The sequence below is a fragment of the Podarcis bocagei genome (assembly GCF_964188305.1).
Source record: "Podarcis bocagei genome assembly, chromosome: 12".
In the NCBI taxonomy this organism is placed as follows: domain Eukaryota; kingdom Metazoa; phylum Chordata; class Lepidosauria; order Squamata; family Lacertidae; genus Podarcis; species Podarcis bocagei.
The window spans coordinates 14,466,346-14,488,573 of record NC_138137.1 but is presented as its reverse complement, the minus strand read 5'-3'; the positions used below and the strand labels follow the sequence as shown (position 1 = coordinate 14,488,573).

General features: G+C 44.0%; 1 protein-coding gene across 5 annotated transcripts in view; it reads right to left on the bottom strand.

Annotated features, from left to right (window-relative positions):
• Positions 1-22,228, bottom strand: part of CPNE4 (copine 4) — a 265,049-nt gene that overhangs the window by 64,543 nt on the left and 178,278 nt on the right. For all 5 annotated transcript variants that reach the window (XM_081164654.1, XM_081164651.1, XM_081164655.1 and 2 more), the window contains 3 exons: positions 18,907-19,086; positions 13,274-13,345; positions 9,489-9,563 (listed from right to left, as the gene is read on the bottom strand). In XM_081164654.1, the coding sequence (XP_081020780.1) occupies positions 9,489-9,563; positions 13,274-13,345; positions 18,907-19,086 (327 nt within the window). The remainder of the gene's footprint in view (positions 1-9,488; positions 9,564-13,273; positions 13,346-18,906; positions 19,087-22,228) is intronic.

Below are 22,228 nucleotides of genomic sequence, written 5' to 3'. Positions count from 1 at the left end.
GTGTGAGGGCTCTGGCAGGGTCCTAGAGTTCCCCACCTCCTTCCCAAAGCCTAGTTAGCTTTTGGCAGCTTTGGGAAGGAGACAGAAGGGCTCTAGGACTCTTCCAGAGCCCTTACACCTCCTTCTCAAAGCCCAGCGCCTTGCTTACCCAGCTTTGGGAATGCAGCTTTGGGCTCGGTGGGGGGCATCAAGTTTTGGCCTTGCATGGTAGCAGACTTTGGGCTCTCAAATTTCAATGGCACCTTGTGCAATGCTACAATTTGTGAATAGTATGCTGCCACTGTAGAAACAAATTAACTTAAGATCACAGGAAGCTGCCTTATCCTGAATCAGACTATTTGGTCCATCTATCCCAGCATGGTCCCAGTATTTTCCAGTCCTAACGAGAGATTTTGAGGATGGAACCTGGGACTTTCTGCATACAAGACACATGCTCTGCTACTGAGCTGAGTCCTTCCACTTCAGCTGCAAGGAAGTCCAGTTACATTTTCCGTAGAACGTATTTATGAATTTGATCCCAAACTAATTAAAGCTCATTCTCCTTTTCCCCTCCCTCCCCTTAAAAGGCAAGACTCTAGTGTAGTGGGAAAACAAAATATGTTTAGCCTGGTGGGGAATGTTGATATACGATATGATAAGCCGATGTACTGGACCAAAATTTAAATAACAGAAAATAAGAGGGCTCACCCTGGGCAATTTGAATTACACACTCATCTTTAATAATTAGACTCTGCCAAGGGAGAGGAGAGGAAACTAGGATACATTGTTTCATAAAAGCTCTTTAAATGCATAATGCAAACACTAATTATTTATAAAGTAATGTTATAAACACAGCTTCTGATACTATTATTGCCTGGTAACAATCCAGAATAACTCTTGCTTAAGGAAATATTTTTCTGCTTGCTCTGATTCAGCAGATCTCCATTCAGAGTTAATGATATTTCCAAAATGTTTATTAAGATGGTAAACTGGGCCTAATAGCGTGTTCAATTTCATTTTGTTGTGCCACAGCAGGAGACCTCTTTATAGAAATAAAAGGTTTAACAGCATTCTAGTTTCACAATATTTTTATAACTCTGTCAATAACAACATACGTATGTGTATATGCCAAACATATACAATTCTCTGGGAAGAGAGGCATGCAAATATTTTATCATAGGTTTATCGTGGATTTTAATTTGGCATTGAAAGTATTGTTTGATGCCCATTCAAGCGAGCTTGAGAGAAAAGTGTTTATTCTGTCATACTGCATAAAGGCAGAATTAGGTACTAGGTACAAAATAACTGCAAAGTACACAGTATGGTGTAGTGGTTAGAGTGTTGGACTAGAACCTGGGAGACCACAGTACTCCTCACCTGGAGTACTGTGTCCAGTTCTGGGCATCACAATTCAAGGACACTGACAAACTGGAACGTGTCCAGAGGAGGGCAACCAAAATGGTCAAAGGCCTGGAAACGATGCCTTATGAGGAACGGCTAAGGGAGCTGGGCATGTTTAGCCTGGAGAAGAGGAGGTTAAGGGGTGATATGATAGCCATGTTCAAATATATAAAAGGATGTCACATAGAGGAGGGAGAAAGGTTGTTTTCTGCTGCTCCAGAGAAGCGGACACGGAGCAATGGATCCAAACTACAAGAAAGAAGATTCCACCTAAACATTAGGAAGAACTTCCTGACAGTTAGAGCTGTTCGGCAGTGGAATTTGCTGCCAAGGAGTGTGGTGGAGTCTCCTTCTTTGGAGGTCTTTAAGCAGAGGCTTGACAACCATATGTCAGGAGTGCTCTGATGGTGTTTCCTGCTTGGCAGGGGGTTGGACTCGATGGCCCTTGTGGTCTCTTCCAACTCTATGATTCTATGATTCTATGGTTCAAATCCTTGCTCCACCATGAAACTCACTGGGTGACCCTGGGCCTGCCTTTTTCTCTCAGCCTAACCTACCTCACAAGGCTGCTGTAAGGATAAAATAGGGAAGAACAGAACAATGTAAGCCTTAAGCTCAAAGGAGCAAAGGTGGGATAGAAGTTTCATTAAATTACATTAAATTAAAACATGTAGTCCTTATTCCTATGTAGTTTATTGTGTACAGCTACAAACCACCGTGGAAAACTACTTATTTATCTGTTGCCACTTTTGCTGCCATCCTGCTAATTTCGACAGCCATTTTCCATACAGTCAACTCACAACTTGTGCACCTTTAACTTGTACGATCGCAGCTTTACACGTTTGCGGCGGGCCACTCAAAACTGCACAAATTAAGCACATGCAAGGTGGAGAGATTTAAAGCTCTTTCTCCATCAGATTTTCCCTGCACGGAAAGAGCTCTTAAATTCTCAGAGTTGCTTGTTTGCTCGGGGCTGAGAGGCTTTTGCAAGACCTTGCATGGCTGTCCAAGATAATAATAATAATAATAATAATAATAATAATAATAATAATAATAATAATAATAATTTATTATTTATACCCTGCCCATCTGGCTGGGCTTTCCCAGCCATTCTGGGCGGCTTCCCAAAAAATATTAAAATACTGTAATACATCAAACATTAAAAGCTTCCCTAAACAGGGCTGCCTTCAGATGTCTTCTAAAAGTCTGGTAGTAGTTGTTCTCTTTTACACCTGGTGGGAGGGCGTTCCACAGGGCGGGTGCCACTACCGAGAAGGCCCTCTGCCTGGTTCCCTGTAACTTGGCTTCTTGCAGGGAGGGAACTGCCTCGGTGCTGGACCTCAGTGTCCGGGTAGAACGATGGGGGTGGAGACGCTCCTTCAGATATACTGGACCAAGGCCGTTTAGGGCTTTAAAGGTCAGCACCAACACTTTGAATTGTGCTCGGAAACGTTCTGGGAGCCAATGTAGGTCTTTCAAGACTGGTGTTATATGGTCTCGGCGGCCGCTCCCAGTCACCACCACAAGATCTTGCAAGAGCCTCCCTAAACTTGCGCGAGACCTTCCTCGGCAAGGCTTTTATGTTCTCCACCTTGTGGCAGGCTCTCTCTGCACAGCAGCTTCAGAAAGTTGCAGGTGGTCATACCAGGGTTGGCGCTAGGCTTGTTCCAACAATACACAATTTTGACTTTACACGCAATCTCCAGAATGTATCGTATTTTTCACTCTATAACACGCACCTGACCATAACACGCATGTAGTTTTTAGAGGAGGAAAACAAGAAAAAAAATATTCTAAACGAAACAGTGGATGTATGATTTTTGTGGTTCATGCTGTGGCCACAGACATGTGATCTGACAGTGAGTTTGGAGTAGCCCAACTCAAAAATCCTGAGGATCCATGTGGATCCATGCTTTGTAACCACATTTTTGCACCACTGCGGCCCCAGGCAACAGTGGGTGCGTGATTTTTTTGGTGCAAGATGTAGCCATGGACATGTTATGTAATCTGATGGTGAATTTGGGGTGACCCAGTGCAAAAATCCTGAGGATCCATGTGGATCCGTGCTTTGTAACCACGTTTTAAGTGGGGAGGGAAGGAAAAGCACTCAAGGGACAAGGAGCATGCGTGGGGTGGGTGGAGAAAGATGCTGCTAATAATGAAGAAGAGGGGTTTAAGGGGAGAAGGCTCCTCTCCTCTCCCACTTTGCTCCTTTAAAGTAAGCAGGCTCTGCTTTTCTCCCTCCTCCCCGCTCATCCCCGGCTTAGCGAGCTGATAAACTTTGCTGCTATTTAGCGAGCTGAGTGGGGAAGAGAGAGGGACAGAGAGCCTGCTTGCTTTAAAGGAACCAACCGGACAGGAGCCGCTTACACTTGTGTAAGCGGCTCCTCTCCAGGCTCTCTGTCCCTCTCTCCTCCCCACTCAGCGGCTCTTCTCCCGCTTTGCTGTTTCAAAGCTAGCCACGGAGGAGGGAAGGAAAGGGAACCATGGATCCTCTGCTCACGACTGCAGCAGATCCCCCCCGCGACCCGTAGGCATTCCCTCCATAACATGCACAGACATTTCCCCTTACTTTCTAGGAGGAAAAAAGTGAGTGTTATTGTGCAAAATTCCCGCACAAGTTGTGAGTCAACTGTATTTCCATCCAGGGAGATGGACACATAGAAGGCCACCTCTAGGTTTGAGGGGACTCCTGGCAAATTGCATCCTGGCAAATCCGATTGACACCAGCAGGGCTTACTGGCAGTGGGTAGCAGAAGCACCAGGATCAACGACGAACAACTTTGAGTTCCCTGCCATTTAAAATTGCTCATACTGCTCTGACATAGTGCCACCCAGGGCATCATGGTAAATTTAAAATGGTGGGTGGCTTCTCAGGCCAATCACTACCATCAGGTAAACCTGCAGCTGAAGGATCAGGCAGGTGGGAGGGCCAAAATGGGCATCAGCATGAGGGGAGAGACTCCATCAGGCAAGGCCTCCTTCCACCTGCCTTGCTCTACCCTCTGCTTCTCGATGTGTATTGTATTGTATTATGTACTGTGGCTTACCGTTGTTTTATTGCTTATAGTTTAGATATTATTGTAACTGTTGAGTGGATTTCTGTTTAACTTTTATATGTCTATATTATTATTTTATACTATTCTAATGATTGTTGAATGATACTTTTTTGATGGAGGTTGCCTATTTTAAAGTTATGTTTTATTATCACATTTTTGTATTGCATTAGATTGTTATAAGATGTACATTTTTTGTTTCTTCAGCCTTGAGTATTGTAAGACAGAAAGGCGGTATACAAATTAAAAATGATGAAAATGGTGATGATGGCACACAGTTGGGGCATTTGAACCGCAGCAGCTGCTTGAGATGATGAGCGCCTATGTTTGCTCTTTGCAGGCATGCTCCACGTTTTGGAGCTCAGTGACCCAGGCCCGTCCCCCAACCACCTTTTCTTTTGCTCCAGAGGATTCCCCACAAAAACACTCTCTTTAAAACTCAATGGGAACAAGTAACCTATGAAAAACATGAACTGACATTTGCTCCGATTGAACGCCAAAGAGCAGCGTTTCGCGGGGGAAACTCCAGGATGAAAACAACAACAACACACAGACATACCTGGACACAGAGTTTTTATGTAAGTGTGGACCTGTGCATGGAAAGGGTGAGGCAAAAGGGAAGTGTGGATAAGCCCTCTCTCAAGCTCTTTGTTCTGACACAAAGGTACACAAGGCTTTTCTTTTCTCTCTCTTTCTCTTGCTCATCCCTTCTTTTGGGGTGCAGAACAGCACCCCAAAAGGAAGCTGCAATTGCTGGGTAGAGTGAGAAGGAGCCACCCCCACCACCTTATTTCTCCTAGAGCTTTTTCTTCCCCTAGAAGAAACCCATTTTCAGTCAGATATCTACAATGCCAACCAAGGCCTATGAAGACAGGTAAGCCTACGTTACTCAAGATTAATCTGCCCTGATCCTGAATTATCATGTAATAGTCTTATTTTAACAAAGAATCATTTTACACAGCCATACTCTGGGGATTTAAATTTACATTTAAATGCTTGTAAAAAAAACTTCGGGACGCGGGTGGCGCTGTGGGTTAAACCACAGAGCCTAGGACTTGCCAATCAGAAGGTTGGCGGTTCGAATCCCTGCAACGGGGTGAGCTCCCGTTGCTCAGTCCCTGCTCCTGCCAACCTAGCAGTTCGAAAGCACGTCAAAGTGCAAGTAGATAAATAGGGAAGGTAAACGGTGTTTCCATGCGCTGCTCTGGTTTACCAGAAGCAGCTTAGTCATGCTGCCTACATGACCCGGAAGCTGTACGCCGGCTCCCTCGGCCAATAAAGCAAGATGAGCGCCACAACCCCAGAGTCAGCCACGACTGGACCTAATGGTCAGGGGTTCCTTAAAAAAAACACTTCAGTGTGTAAAACAAGTGAGAGCTGCAGCAAGATAAGGCAGCGTGAAGCATTCTGTGACATTCTCTCTTGTACAGTGGTACCTCAGGTTACAAACACCTCGGGTTACAAACGCTTCGGGTTACAAACTCTGCTAACCCGGAAGTAGTACCTCGGGTTATGAAATTTGCCCCAGGATGAGAACGGAAATCGCGTGCCGGCAGCAGGAGGCCCCACTAGCGAAAGCGCGCCTCAGGTTAAGAACGGTTTCAGGTTAAGAAAGGACCTCCAGAACAAATTACGTTCATAACCCGAGGTACCACTGTATCTGGCTTTCCATTTCACCCCCACCCACCTGCAACATACAGCAACCACTGAGTGAACTCAGTTCTCATTGGGATGTGTGTTTGGGTTTCCACCTTGGTGCGCAAAGGTTCCTAAAGATTGTACAGTGGTGCCTCGCAAGACGAAAAGAATCCGTTCTGTGATTCTCTTCGTCTAGCGGTTTTTTCGTCTTGCGAAGCAAGCCCATTGACGGATTAGCGGATTAGCGCTATTAGCACTATTAGCGGCTTTTAGCGGCTTATCTGCTGATCGGATCAGCTGATAAGCGGCTTAGCGGCTTAGAAAAGGGGGGGGGGGAGAAAAAAAACCAGCAGGAACTCGCAAGACATTGTCGTCTTGCGAAGCAAGCCCATAGGAAATTCGTTTTGCGAAGCACCTCCAAAACGGAAAACTCTTTCGTCTAGAGAGTTTTACGTCTTGCGAGGCATTCGTCTTGCGGGGCACCACTGTATCTCCTGCAAATTATGGGGCTCCCCCAATCCTGCTGCTATCTACCCCTTGTGAGATAGTAGTGCTGTTTTGGCTGTGAAAGCAATGGCATTCACGGCTTGAACATCAGAATTAGAGAGATGTCTGTTCTAGCCTATCCATTTTCCTAAATGCAGTGAAGGTTCTTCTCCAGGGTGGTAAGCAGGTAAGCATTCACAAACGTTCTCCACTGATACAATCTTGAGAGAGCTGTACCGCATGATTATACAGAATGGGTGGATTGGCTTTTATTCAACTGATGGAGAGAGTTCATCTGCCGAACACATTAGCACAGTCTTCTAAAAAAACACCACCACTGGTGCATATTCTCCTCTGTTTTGATGTTTCTTGTAAGGCTGTGGAACTCCTGTCTCTCTGCTCCTGATACATACTTGGGATCAAATCTTCTGAATGACCTTAACAGCTATAATGTTAACTCTGCCTGCAAGGCCATTGTTTTCGCCAGATTATAGAGTACGCTTTTGGAAACAAAGGAAAATCAGCTACGGGTGCACCTGCTCTTTTGTAATTTGGGGGGTGCTTTTCAAAAAAATATATTTTTGGCATGACCACCAGAACACAAACTACAGCTAACAAGCCTGCTATAATCTTGTGCTGTGTGGCTTCACATGCGTGTGTGTGTGAAAACGCTTAAATTTAGCCTCTCAAACTCCCTGCCAAGGAGTTAAATATAATAGGCAGGTTTTCAAAGGAGATTGAGAACTAGTAGTTCTCTCCCCAATGAAGCACGATTCACCTTTCAGAGGAGATGCAAAACCAAAGGTCCTGGATGGTTAGAATGATTAAAGATCCCTAACTTAAGGATGCTATTAACCTTTGCACTTTAGTCAAATTACAAAATCATTACACTCTGCCCACCTAAATATTTCTGGCAGTTTTAATTAGATTTGCTACTACTAATCATATGCAGTCTTTGCAGGCTAATGCTGTTCATAGTCATAATCTCCCCCAGGTGAACAGACCTTCTTCCACCGCTCCCCGCATGGTTTTACTTTCCTGATTGCCTGCAATCTTTGACTGCAAGGAACAGTGTTTAAGCATTTACAGCTGAACCTCAAGATAATATAGTTCCACTGACTTAAAATGAATGGTCTCAGTATAATAAGCAGGTGCACAGAGGCAGGAGCAGTTCATAGGTTGAAGGATACGAGCCTCAGCAATGGAGTCAACCCTGTGCACAGACCTCCAGGCTGGTACCAGGATTGAGAGGGTCCTCCATTCTTAAGGAAATCAGCCCTGAGTGCTCACTGGAAGGACTGATCGTGAAGCTGAGGCTCCAATGCTTTGGCCACCTCATGAGAAGAGAAGACTCCCTGGAAAAGACCCTGATGTTGGGAAAGATGGAGGGCACAAGGAGAAGGGGACGACAGAGGACGAGATGGTTGGACAGTGTTCTTGAAGCCACTAGCATGAGTTTGACCAAACTGTGGGAGGCAGTGGAAGACCGGAGTGCCTGGCGTGCTCTGGTCCATGGGGTCACAAAGAGTCGGACACTACTAAACGACAACAACAACAACATGGCAGTCACCCTCCATATCTCACTAGTGGTGGCAGTGGCAGACATTTAAATGTCTCAGAGTATTCACAATGCAGTATCACTCCTCAGCATTATGGGATTTGTTTTAAAAAGTGGTTCCCAAATCTACCACTCAGCGTGGGGGTGGGGGAAATGTCAGCACTAGTAGGCCCTGCAGCTGGCACCCCAACAGCTGCTCTTCATCGAAAATGGGAAGAGGGGACCTGCTATTCGCCAGGTGCAGCTGGACTAGATCCCACATCATTTCTGACCATGCTGCCTGAGACTGATGGGTCTTGTTGTCTAACAATATCTGGAGGGTCACAGGTCATTACCGCCCTTGCCCCCCAGCTGCTATATGAGAACTCATAATTATAGAGGGGATACTTCCCATTAAGTTAAATGAGGAATTCTCAGTTATTGTGCTTGTATGATCTATTAGCGTAACTGGAGTGAAAAGAGTGATCTGTGTAGGTCAAACCCAGCTGCCAACAATCTTAGCTGCACACAAGCATGACCAAGGAACAACCAAGGTGGTGTTGGTAGAAGCAGGGTTATTTTCAAAGGTTGTGGTCATTGGGATTGTTCAACTACCAAACCAGTGGTCCCATCAAATGCTCCCCTTGTCTTTTCCCCACATGCATGAATGGCTACAGTCCACTCCTATGTGCACCTGGAAACATTGCTGTCTTTCACCCCCTCTGATCCCTGGTGGCTCACTCCACACTTATTGGAAACTATTGTGTGTGTGCACATGTTAAGAGCATTGTGTCCTGCCTCCCCCTACCGATCTCTGCAACGCCTCCACCACTCATAACAATGAGAATTTTGCTAGCGCTGTGCAGACATTACAGTACAGAGAAATGGAGAATAAAGTTTTTCCATAGAATAAGGACTGTTTGGTTAAATGAGCAAAAAAGTTGTGCCAAACACACACAAAGGGAATTAAATTCCCTGTTGCCTGATATGCGCAGCTAGGAAAACCTTCCAGAAAAACAACAGCCCAGACTCAAAACTATTCCACGGAGTCCCTAAATTTATAATTTAAGGCATCAATCTGGAATGTTATGTCTTTGATGGTTTGTAAAAAAAGCCAACTGATGTGATTGGCGGCATTTTAAATACATGAGGTCTCAGCATAATTGAATTGTCTTGGTCTTAATTACATTCCATTGGGATTCTCTTTTTTTAATCTAATTACTATGCAACTTGAAGAAAGCCTTATTATGAGCATTGATTTGAAATCTCTGATATGTTTAATAACATCAGCATTCCAAAAATAGCTGCAGCAGGGGATGTCTGAGTAAAACTCATTTGTCTGCATTCTCATGCTGTCTTTCGGTCAGGTTAACATCAAACTGCTGGCTTACCTTGTCATCCAATTTCCGTGCACTGAAGGAAAGCTCAACATAGTCATCGTTACCAGATAATTCTTCAGCAATCACCTAGGTGAAAAATCACAGATAAGTTTAAATGGAGGAGGGGTGGGGGTGGAATTAAATCTGGAACAGTGCCATTTCCTAATGTGCCTTCATGAAGATTTTACTTATGTAGCAAGCCCTGTGAGGCTGCAGAAATGTGACAAATGTGACAAGGAAGCTCGCCTGATGCCTTTGTTAAATATCTTTAGGCGCCAGGAAAAAACTTCTCCCAGGCCTTTGGTTAATTAAGCCATCTATGTCCTCTTAAGCTGTGTGTGAGGAGTAGTGGTTTTTGCTTTTGTTACTATGCATTTTTGTGATTTTATATTGTAAACTGCCCTGTGATTCGCGGATGAGGGGCGGTACAGAAATTTTAAAAATGAATGAAATGAGGCACAAATGCCAATATAATTTAAAGCTGGGATATCCCATTTCTGGGCACCATTGTTAATTCAGCCCTGGGGACCCACTCCACTGTCTCTCAAGACAGACAGATGCCAACCAAACAAGGGCACCACTGCTCACCAGACAATGAGCTGAGAGGATGGGGCAGAAGTCTATTTTGTCCATTCTGACAGAATCACGCTGAATAATAAATCTGTTATCCTAGCAATAAGGGCTTCGTGGTGTGGAGAATACAGACTTACACATAGCTAAGCAATATCATTACAAGCACTATCCCGAGAGGGAGACAACGTTAAAGTGTGAGTCTCTCTCACACTCATGTACACAACTGAAACTTTTTTTAAATAAAAATGTTTCAGTGAAATTGAGACTGATCCCCCTCACCCCTGTGTATAAGGTAAAGGCAAAGGGACCCCTGACCATTAGGTACAGTCGTGACCGACTCTGGGGTTGCAGCGCTCATCTCACTTTATTGGCCGAGGGAGCTGGCGTACAGTTTCTGGGTCATGTGGCCAACATGACTAAGCCGCTTCTGGTGAACCAGAGCAGTGCATGGAAATGCTGTTTACCTTCTCGCCGGAGCGGTACCTATTTATCTACTTGCACTTTGACGTGCTTTTGAACTGCTAGGTTGGCAGGAGCAGGGACCGAGCAATGGGAGCACACCCCATCGCGAGGATTTGAACCGCCGACCTTCTGATCGGCAAGTCCTAGGCTCTGTGGTTTAACCCACAGCGCCACCCGCGTCCCTCCCATGTGTATAAAGTAAAGGTACCCCTGCCCGTACGGGCCAGTCGTGTCCAACTCTAGGGTTGTGCGCTCATCTCACTTAAGAGGCCGGGAGCCAGCACTGTCCGAAGACACTTCCGGGTCACGTGGCCAGCGTGACGAAGCTGCTCTGGCGAGCCAGCACCAGCGCAGCACACGGAAATGCCGTTTACCTTCCCGCTATAAAGCGATACCTATTTATCTACTTGCACTTAAGGGTGCTTTCGAACTGCTAGGTGGGCAGGAACTGGGACCGAAAGATGGGAGTTCACCCCGCCGCGGGAATTCGAACCGCCGACCATACGATTGGCAAGTCCTAGGCACTGAGGTTTTACCCACAGCGCCACCCGCGTCCCTATCCCCCTGTGTATAGCTGCATATAAAAAAAATATGTGTTGTGTTGTAGGGATGGGTGATAATCAGCTTTTCAACACTGTGATGTATCACCAGCCAAACTTCGCAATACATTGCAATGTTGAAAAGCAGAGGAAGGAACAAGCTGCAATGGGCCTCAGCAGGAGCAATGGTGATTTCACCCTGATGCCTTGCAGGACCAGGGCTGATGGAGCTCGTTCCTCCACGTGCCAGGCAGTGGCTGGAGTCTGTCCACTGACAGCACCCAGCACGCTGAGGGAGAAACGAGGTGCACTGGCTCCGGCGCCTCATTTCCCCCTTGGTTTGAGGGCCAGAGCACAATGGGGCCTTCACCCATGATATGCCACTGAGTGAAGTTGCCATGGCACTCTGGCCCTCAAACCGGTCCTGGGCGATGTATTGATACATCACCTAGGCCTAGTGTGAAGAAAGGGGATCAGGAGAAGTTTTTCTTCCTTTCTCATAATACTACGGAAGATTCAGTGTAGACAAACTGAGTCAATTTTCCACACACTGCAGAGGTTCACCTTGGCATTATCAGCACCATGCTCCAACCAACTGAGCTATCCAGGTAAACTATGGTATCTGCTCCCACAAGAAGGAGTGGTACCTACTGTGACGTTAACATATGAGAGTGCTGGAGGTGAAATAGTTAAACAACTTACCCAATCAGAACCCAAGGGGGTGGAGTCAGAGGGACTATAAAACCAGCTCTGGGAGGGGCGAAGAGGGGAGTTCGTTGGGAGTTGGGTGGTTGGTTGGAGTGGGAGTGAACTGGAATAGAGTCTGAGGGTAGGTTGAGTTAGTGTAGCGAAATAAGCTGAGTCAGGAACAGTTAGGAGCTAGGAAGACAAGTAAATATCTGAGAGGTGGTTTAGTGAGTGAGAGCAGGTGGCAGAAGTTATAGGTCTGGAAAGGCACCCCATGATTGTAATTGACGGATACCGTTTATGAAACCACACGCTTGTTAAACTGCAATAAACAAACAGAAGTTTATGTTCCAATTTAACCCTGACTGGAATCAGTATTGTACCAGGTAGGGCCTGGGTGGTGGCAGCGAGAAATAAAGTGGTGGCACAGGGCTCAATAGACGGTGAAACGTCTGGGGACCCTGTGTGATCGCCACACCTATCAAATTGGATGGCTTTTAAAAGGATTAGACAAATTCATGGAGGGCTAGGCTGTCAGCTATCACTAGCCACAATGGCCATGGTCTGCCTCTACCGCCAGAAGCAGAATACCTCAGAATAATTTTGGGGAGAGAGTGATCCTGCGCACATGTCCTGCATTGTTTTGCCATCAATATCTGGTTGGGTGCTGTGACAACATGATGCTAGACTAGATGGGCCTTCGGCCTGAGTAAGCAAACACTGGCAACTTCTACTCCCATTTCCATATTTGCTGAAATTCTCTCACACCCCCCAAGTGTTTCTGTTTACTTATTTGTTTTAGACAAGTCACTGAACATTTGACTGCTCCTTATAATCTAGGCAAAATTACTCTTCCAGGCTCACTGACCGGATGATTCACGCTGATCTCATTTGTTTGATGGGTTTCAGGTCCATGAGAGACATTTAACTAGGTTACAAATACTGCCAATATAAATTTTAAACCCCATTAAAATTTCCCTGAGTTTTTAACATTGCATTTTGTGGCCACATGCCCATATTATAATGCTGATTAGATAATTCCTCAAATAATGGGAAACTAAAGAAAATACCTTGGGTTATATATGGACTTGGGTTGCAGCGTGACCTATGTATACACAGAAGTCCTATTGAATTCTAGGGTCTTAGAGTTAGGATTGAAATCTGAGTTGTTTATACTTTGTTCCTATTGAAATTGGTGCAGATTAAGTTCTTATTGATCTGTCCCACTGATTTCACTGAGACTTAGTGCAATTAAATTTCTGTTGCAACACACAAAAAATGCTAACCCTTTGCAAGCTGGTACATGAAGATTACATTAAAAAGTGCTCATCCATGAGTCTGTTTTTTCCCTTTTTCCCTGTTTCCATTCTGTGATTTTTTTAAAAAAACCACCACAAAACTGTATTTAATGTTTGCATTTGTATTTAAATACATTTTTAAACAATCTGGGTTATAGTCAATGTGAGGAATATTGCATCTTTTTTATTTATAAAAAATATCCTGAGGCAAAAGTAAAGCTTATTCAGATGGGCCTACCGTTATGGAAGATTTTCCTGCCGTGTTGCCATGTTTCAATAAAGATTTTGAGAGTTTTCTCTGTGAAACAATCTGCAGGAAATGATAAGAGAGGGTGTTAGAAAATGTATCTAGGTTTGTGATGTAATTTTCCTCTAAGAAATGTATGTACATGTCTCACCAAATAATTCACTAAAACAGAGATAAAGTAATTCCACAGTGCAGGAGATCGCAATCTGGTTTTAAAGATGAAGGATAGTTCTTGCACAGAAACTTAGAAGAAACCTAGAATCAAGGTTGTAATTCTGAACACACTTGTTAGGGAGGAAGCTTCAACTAGTACAGTGGAACTTACTTCTGGGCCAAAAAATCCAACATGCATATAGGATTGTTGCCACCTCTGTGACAAATGGGTTTTTCAGTTGTGGCCCCATTTGCGGACTGTGTTTACCAGAGAAGCAATGAGTAGCACCTTCCTTCATAGACAGTTTTTTTACTTGTCAGGCTAAGACATTTGAATTAACTCAGGCTTTGGGTGCTGAAGTTAGCCATTACTCTTTTGCTCATCTTTTTGTGGGGTGGGGTAGGACATACAATTTTTACTGTATGGTTGGATGAGCATTTGGGGAATTTTATATTGCATGCTGTTTTTAATTTGGTTTTATTTGTTTGCATTCCCTGGTAAGTCATTCTGAGGCTTTTTTAACAAAGTAGCAAGCTGAGGTAAACCATCATCATTTCCCATGTTCCTGCAGTGCCTTGGTGGGCACATACTTAACTTGTGTCTGTTAGGGGGGAAAGCAGGTATAGATATCATCATCATCATCATCATCATCACCATCATTGTAAAAACAATAACTTTTCAAGTGAAATGGATATCATTTCTAGAAGCTGAAGAAAAGGTGAGCAACCACTTACAGTGGTACCTCGGGTTACATACGTTTCAGGTTACATACGCTTCAGGTTACAGACTCCGCTAACCCAGAAATAGTGCTTCAGGTTAAGAACTTTGCTTCAGGATGAGAACAGAAATCGTGCTCCGGCGGCGCAGCAGCAGCAGGAGGCCCCATTAGCTAAAGTGGTGCTTCAGGTTAAGAACTGTTTCAGGTTAAGTACGGACCTCCGGAACGAATTAAGTACTTAACCCGAGGTACCACTGTATTTACAACCTCAGAACTTTTTTTGTCTGAGAGTGTGGGCTCATGGTGAGAGGGTAAAGACTTTCTGAAGCTGCTCCTGTTTTTGTTCTAAATGGCTTTTTCTTTGTTATCTATGTCATTTTAAATTGTGATTGATATTAATGATGTATTCTTAGTTTTAGATTTTGTTATTTATGTGGAAATTGCTTTCCATTTGATTGTGTACATTTTGATGTGTTTTATTTATTGTGTATGACTTTTGTGATGTTGGTAATTATGTAAATCTTGTTATGTTGTAAGCCGCCTTGAGCATTGTTTTAACTGTGGAAAGGCGGCATCCAAATAAAATGATGGTGATGATGATGATGGTGATGCTCTCTACTCACCTTTTCAGTCATCACCTCCACCTGTTTCATAGTCTGGGGCTTTGCAGCACCAGTGATAATCATCCTGGTGGTCCCCATTTTTCCCTCACAGGGCATTGCCCTCACTCTGATTTGTCAACTCATGGCATCACCATGAAGCCAAATGAGAGCGAAGGCAATGCCTCCGAACATCCCAAACCGAACAGCACAAATGAACCCTTGCATCTGGAACTAGGGAGAATGGCTTGCAGCTGACAGACATGACCTGGCACCAGCACCTCTTGTTTGGGAAACCAATCAGTGGGAGATAATACATTTTGGTCATGCATCTACCTGAAGCTACTTCTGCCTTAAGCCACAGCCTCCGAAACATCAAATAAAACAGATATTGCTGCTTTTTTGATTCAGTGTCTGCCCGCATGGCTAGAAGATCGAGGTACCCTGTCAATCTGCAAGCTGTTACAATTATCTGTCATATGCTCACTTAACTTCCTGGGGGGGGGGGGACATGATTGGCACCTATTTTCTTCTCTGGCAACTGTGCAATAAATCAAAATGTGCCACAGCTTCAATGGTGGAAGGAAGAACACTATGAAAAAGGAGGGCTGAAAAGCAAAGCTTCATTTATGAGAAGCAAATATCAAATGCAAGACCAACTAAAATGTTTGGGCTAGCTTTAAAAAAAGAGCTCTGTCTCTTGCCTTTGAGTACCCATTTTGTCTGAGCTACATTTTCGTGCTTCTTTTTAAAAAAATAGACAAATGGTATGCAAAATGTTTTGCAAAAATATTATGTGCATAATGCATGTAAGAGTCAAGCCCCGACGTGATACTAAGTTTCTGCAGCATCATTTTAATGTGTAAGTATTTTTATACAGTGATATGCTCTGTTGTATGTTTCTGCATACTTTCAAAAACCCGGAGCATATATGCAAGCAATAATACACATAACAGTGTACATAATATGTGAGAATGGGTCATATTGTTAATTGAAGTGGTAAAAAATAATAATACTTCTTGTTGAAATCAAGGAACAAGACGTGAATTAGAAAAGCATTGTGTGGATTGGCTTGACATTGACATTTTCAGAAAATTCTGTCCCTGCTAATGATTCCCCACCTCTACCTCACAACAACTTTGTGAGGGGGTTGTGCTGAGAGATAATAATAATAATAATAATAATAATAATAATAATAATAATAATACCTTTATTGTCAATATACAACCTGTGTATAATGAAATTAACCGAGCCTCCCTCCCCCGAGACAAACACTCAATCTCATTGCACTCTGTGTGCTTGTTGCACAACACACCAACCCCGAAAGTCAGTTGCACTATATTATTTTCTGTTCAGCAGCCTAACAGCCCACAGATAGAAACTGTTTTATCCCACCTTCACTGCCAGTATTAAGTAGTGGGTTGACAAAGCAGTCGACACAGAGATTCCTCCAAGTAGTTCTTTATAAGTAAGCTGGAACTGAACTGAACTGAACTGAACAGCTCAGCCTGCCTGCTTTTATAGGCAGACGGTTGTCAACATTGTAACAACAACCCAGGGTTTCCTGCCTAATTTAACTGATGTGGACCTGAGTGAAAACTATATACATAATACCCCTGGTGGCCAGGGTGAGCACTTCAATACATAACAAGCCTGTTGGTATGACTGGTTATAATTCTGCATCTCCTGCCTCAGGGTAGAAGATTAACCCTGGCTCATTCAGCGTCTTGGTTAATTGGGGCGGTGGGGTGTCAGCAGTGATTTCACTATCCAATTCTATGACTGATGTTCTGCTTAACAGTATCATATAACCTCCCACCACTCATTGAGAGCCATTGTTCATAGCAGAGAGAGTGTTGCCCTGGAGATTAAGGTAAAGGGACCCCTGACCATTAGGTCCAGTCGTGACCGACTCTGGGGTTGTGGTGCTCATCCCGCTTTATTGGCCGAGGGAGCCGGCGTATAGCGTACATGTGGCCAGCATGACTAAGCTGCTTCTGGCGCACCAGAGCAGCGCATGGAAACACCGTTTACCTTCCCGCCAGAGCGGTACCTATTTATCTACTTGAGTTTGACTGCTAGGTGGGCAGGAGCTCACCCCATCGCAGGGATTCGAACCACCAACCTTCTGATCAGCAAGTCCTAGGCTCTGTGGTTTAACCCACAGCACCACCTGCGTCCCTTCCCCTGGAGAGAGAGAGGTTCAAAAACCCACCCAGCTGTGAAGCTCACTTTAGGACTTCTGGTAGGTTGAGAAATTGTGACTGGCCCTAACTTACATTGCAGGATTGATGTAAGGACAAAATTTGGCAGAGGCCATGTTCATCACTCTGAGCTCCTTTGAGGAAGGAGCAAGATAGAACACAGTCCATAAACAGGTACAAGATGGGATTCATTGCAAACCTTCCAGTAAGAAACCCTGAGAGATTTCTAATGAAGTGTCAAACACTGAGATCTTTGCTCATGAAGTAGCTACATTTTCTTAAATAGCGTGGTTGGAATTATTTTGATGCTTCTGTCACTCACGCGCTCGTTTAAAGGAGTGCAGTTCTCAAAGAGTAATTTTGCCACAGCAAATATTTATCACACAGAAATGCGGCTTTTTTGTTCTCCCAGCCACAAGCTGTCAAACAAACGAGTAGTAAAATGGATCAATTTGGCAGTTAAATGCCTTCATCATTGCCTTCGACAGTAATGAAAAATTAGGCAATGCAGGGCATTAATTATATAATTGAGAGGAAATCAATTTTTACTGGCATTAAACTGCCCTTTGAATATGCATGCCTCTTAACTAGTCACCTTTTGGAAACTGCCATCAATTATAAATCATGTTTATTGCTTATTTATAGGCATAAAAATCCCCTACCAAGAAAGATCATAAAGACTGCTGGCTTCTAAGAAAGCAAGTTGCAACCAAGCAGAAAACAGATATTAGAAGCAGCTGAAATATCAAAAATGCAAACAAACAAATATCAGTAGTTCAGGGGTCAAGTTTCAAGGAAGATCTCTGATATGACTAAATGAGCACCCTTTGACTGTCTTAAGTTTGACCTCTTTTGTCTGCATTTTGCAGGCAAAAACTGGCTTTCATGGGTCAAAATTAATCTGTCAGACTTATAATACAGTTCTCAGTCTGTACTTTGCTGATCTTCATTAAGATAATGGAAAACTTCCCAGGCTCAATGTCAGATGATAATGGTGCACTTGGGCCCACCCCTGCAAGGGGGGCCAGACTTTGATTTATTTTTATTTTTAAGTAAGCTTATATCCTTCCGAGAAGGAAGGTAAATTGATGCAAAATGTGCAGCTTTATAACTCATTTCTGTGAGATGAACCAGCCTGGCTGGTCCCACCTTTCAGTGCTTTTAGCCAAGCAGTGAAGTCAAAGTTGTGATTGATAAGTGAGATATTTGGACAACCAGTGATAGGAATTACTGGGGTCCGAAAGAGCTGCAGTTTCTCCCTCCCCTTTAGTGCACATTATTATTATTATTATTATTATTATTATTATTATTATTATTACTACTACTACTACTACTACTACTACTACTACTACTACTATTACTATTACTATTATTATTTTAATGAGGGTGAAAGAGGAGAGCGCAAAATATGGTCCAAAGCTCAACATCAAAAAAACGAAGATCATGGCCACTGGTCCCATCACCTCCTGGCAAATAGAAGGGGAAGAAATGGAGGCAGTGAGAGATTTTACTTTCTTGGGCTCCATGATCACTGCAGATGGTGACAGCAGCCACAAAATTAAAAGACGCCTGCTTCTTAGGAAAAAAGCAATGACAAACCTAGACAGCATCTTAAAAAGCAGAGGCATCACCTTGCCAACAAAGGTCTGTATGTTAAAGCACTGGGTTAAGGTGATGGAGAGGTGGACTCTGGTGCAGTTTCCAAAATAGCTACCTTTTGCAGGGATGGGGTGCGTGTGTAAGCTACTGTACACAGACTGTAACCAGACCGTTGTGAGGAGATGCCTTTGTGTTAAAACAGAATTATAATAACAGCAACGATAAAAAAGCCATCAAATTCAAACCTTCATTTCATCCAGTTCCCACATGGAGAAAGCACAACGAACGAGTTTTGCCAGTAGTTATAGATTTACCCAGAAAGCAATAAGCAGGAAAGCCTCGGTTCCTACCTGTCCAAGAGTACATTCCATGCCACCAAGGAAGTCTGCATCCTTAAGCCCATTGTGGTTGCTGCTGATGTCATGGACTTCAAATCGCAGCCGTTGAACCTCTTCAAAATAGAAGTCCACTGTGAAAAGCTTTGAGAAGATGGGATTTATGCAAGTTCGGATCACTTCCGTCCTGTCGACCTGTCAATCAAAAGACAGTTTACATGAGTGGGTTTTGTTTTTTCAACTGGAGGGAAAATGACATGTAAAAATCTCTTCCACCAAGTGGAAGAAGGGGTGTAAATGATGGCTGTTTAGCACAACTACTGCTGAAAAACACTTTATTTAAAACAAAAGACTATGAGGACATGAGCCATTTTTTATGGCCTAGGACCCTCGTACCTACAGGACTGCCTCTCCTGGTATGTCCCATGGAGGACCTTACGGTCTTCAAACAAAAACATCTTGGAGGTCCCGGGCCACAGAGAGGTTAGGCTGGTCTCAACCAGAGCCAGGGCTTTTTCGGCTGTTGCTCTGATCTGGTGGAACGCTCTGTCACAAGAGACTAGGGCCCTGCGGGACTTGACATCTTTCCGCAGGGCCTGCAAGACAGAGCTGTTCCACCAGGCCTTTGGCCAGGGCACAACCTGACCTCCTCCTTTGGCAATCCTCACAGAGCCCAATGGTTGCCATTAATCTGATTTGAACTGATTTTATAATGAAATGATTGTAGAATGTTGTATCATTTTACTGTTGTTAGCTGCTCTGAGCCCAGCTTCGGATGGGGAGGGCGGGATATAAATAAAATTTTGTTGTTGTTGTTGTCGTTGTTTTGGGCCTTGCTAAAATAGGTTTGGTGAAGTTTTAAACCAGCCTTCACCAATGTTGTGCCCTCAACAGGTTTCGTACTACAACTCCCATCAACTGTAATCCAAAGTATCTGGGAGGTGCAAGGTTGCTGAAGCCTAGCTTAAAGGTTCATACTTTTCAGAAAAACAAATAAAGTCATTGGGGTGTTCACATGCTACATTCAGTGAGTGTACAGTCTGTGTACCTGCATACCCAACAGTTCAGCTGTACACTTGTTCAGTTATTCACATGTAATGTTCAGCAAGTGCACAGTCTGTGCACCTGTGCACACAATAGTTGAGTTCTACACAACTATGAACAAGCACACCCTCTTTCACACAAGCACTTGCACGTGTACAGACAGCTTGTCCCTGTGTCCAGTGTAATGTGTGAAATAAAACAGCATGCAGATGGGTAGAATTTCTTCATTAATAGACAGCAAAGGAGATGAGCTTAGGCAAAATTTTATCATCTGAACATTTGGGATACATAAAAGATGCAGGATTGATCGCTGATTTGCACATGCAAATCAGATGTTTCATTCCTTGCCAACCTGCAGATGAACATGTGAACAGTGAAAGGCTTTATGATGTAAATTCAGCAAAAAGTAAGTCAGAATAAGCAATTCTCATAGAAAGCGATGGCACGGGACTCAGTTGAAACAAAAACAAGACCCAGCAATTTGCAAATGGGCTCAAGGTGGGACTAGATGTGATGAAGAACATGGGATGGCTTCCAAAAATGGCAGCCTCATTTTCAGTTCTCCATCTTCTCCCCTGTAGTACAGTATGTAGTAATGGGAGCATGTGACATGATGTCGCAAGTAGGACTTTCTCCTGCCTCCCACCGCATTACACATCATCATCTGCTTCTGGGAGGGAAAAGCAAATTACTCTAGATGCCAGAACAAAGAGGGAAGTAGTCAGGGAAGCTCAGGAGAGAGAGTCCTTCTCTGCCCCCATACACCCCAGCTGCCTCAGGGCATCTGTCTCCCAGCTCCACCCAGTATGACGGCCGAGACCCTGCCTGCCTGCGCATTGTCTCGCCAGAGTGGTGCATGCTCTGCTTATCTCCTGCTTGGACTACTGCAATGCAGTGGCGTAGCATGGGGGGTGCAGGGGGGGCCGGCCGCACCGGGCGCAACATCTGGGGGTTAGGGTTAGGGGGCGCAAATCCACGGGTTAGGGGGCGCAAATCCACGGGCTAGGGGGTGCAAATTACTTGCCTTGCCCCGGGTGCTGACAACCCACGCTACGCCACTGCTGCAATGCACTTCTGTGCGGGGCCACCTTTGAAGGTGACTCGGAAATGACAACTAATCCAGAATGCGGCAGCCAGAATGGTGACCGGGAGCAGCCGCTGAGACCATATAACATCTACGTTGGCTCCCAGTATGTGTCAAACAGATGGATAACTACATGCCTTTTGGAGGATATACGAAGGCAGCCCTGTACAGGGAAGTTTCTAGTGGTTGAGGTTTTGTTGTGTTTTTAATATTTTGTTGGGAGATGCCCAAAGGGGGTCACCCAGTCAGATGGGTGGCATATAAATAATAAAATTATTATTATTCTGAGAAGACTAAAGCTGAATTTCTTTGAACTGGAACTTAACTTATATTATAATTTTTATTGTTAATGTCTGCAATGTCGCTTGTATTGTCTGTTTTATTATTCAATCAAATAAAACAAAACGATATAACAAACCATAGTTAAGCAAGCCATGGTTTATAAGCCAACAACAACAAAAAAGAAAAAAAGGACATTCTTGTTGAGTGTTCCTGGTGTCACGTTTCTGTTCCTCATCAACGTCTCATTCCACCCTTAGTCGTGACCTGTTGGATTCTGCCTACTGTGCTTGAGGAAGGAAGATCAGAGAGCTCTCACCCTGTGAATCACGTCTGCAAATGCTGTGAAGGTGGAATCAAATCATAACAGCTCTCCATGGTCTGAGGCCTTTCAAGAAAGCATCACTCAAACCCAACGACAGTAGCTTTTCACAAGCTTTTGATTTTGACCGAGGAATTGATTGAAGGTTGAAGCAGAAATATGGTCTTAGCAGACTTTAGGATTTCATGACTGACAGCACAACCCTACATTTGTCTACTCAGAAGTAAGTTGCACTATATTCAAGCCATCTCATTTCCTAGCAAGTGTCCACTGCCATATAAAAACCTATAGAACTTGTGAGCAGGATACAGCATATCACCTACCCAGTAGGCCACTACCATCATTGGAAGATGCCCTGTCACCTTGTAATATTATGGAAACGGTCCTTCTCTGTAGTGTCACCAAAACCCTGGAATACCGTCACTCATGCCATTTTGAATGTGCCATGTTTCAGACACCTTTTAGAAGTGTATTTCTTTGCTCTCTGATCACCAATTATTTCCAGATTGTGCTACTCAGTAATGAGAGCCAGTATTTTACTATGTTTTGAAACTATGTATCTCTTAGATGACATGCACATTCCTGAAATGTTCCATTTTGTTTTGTTT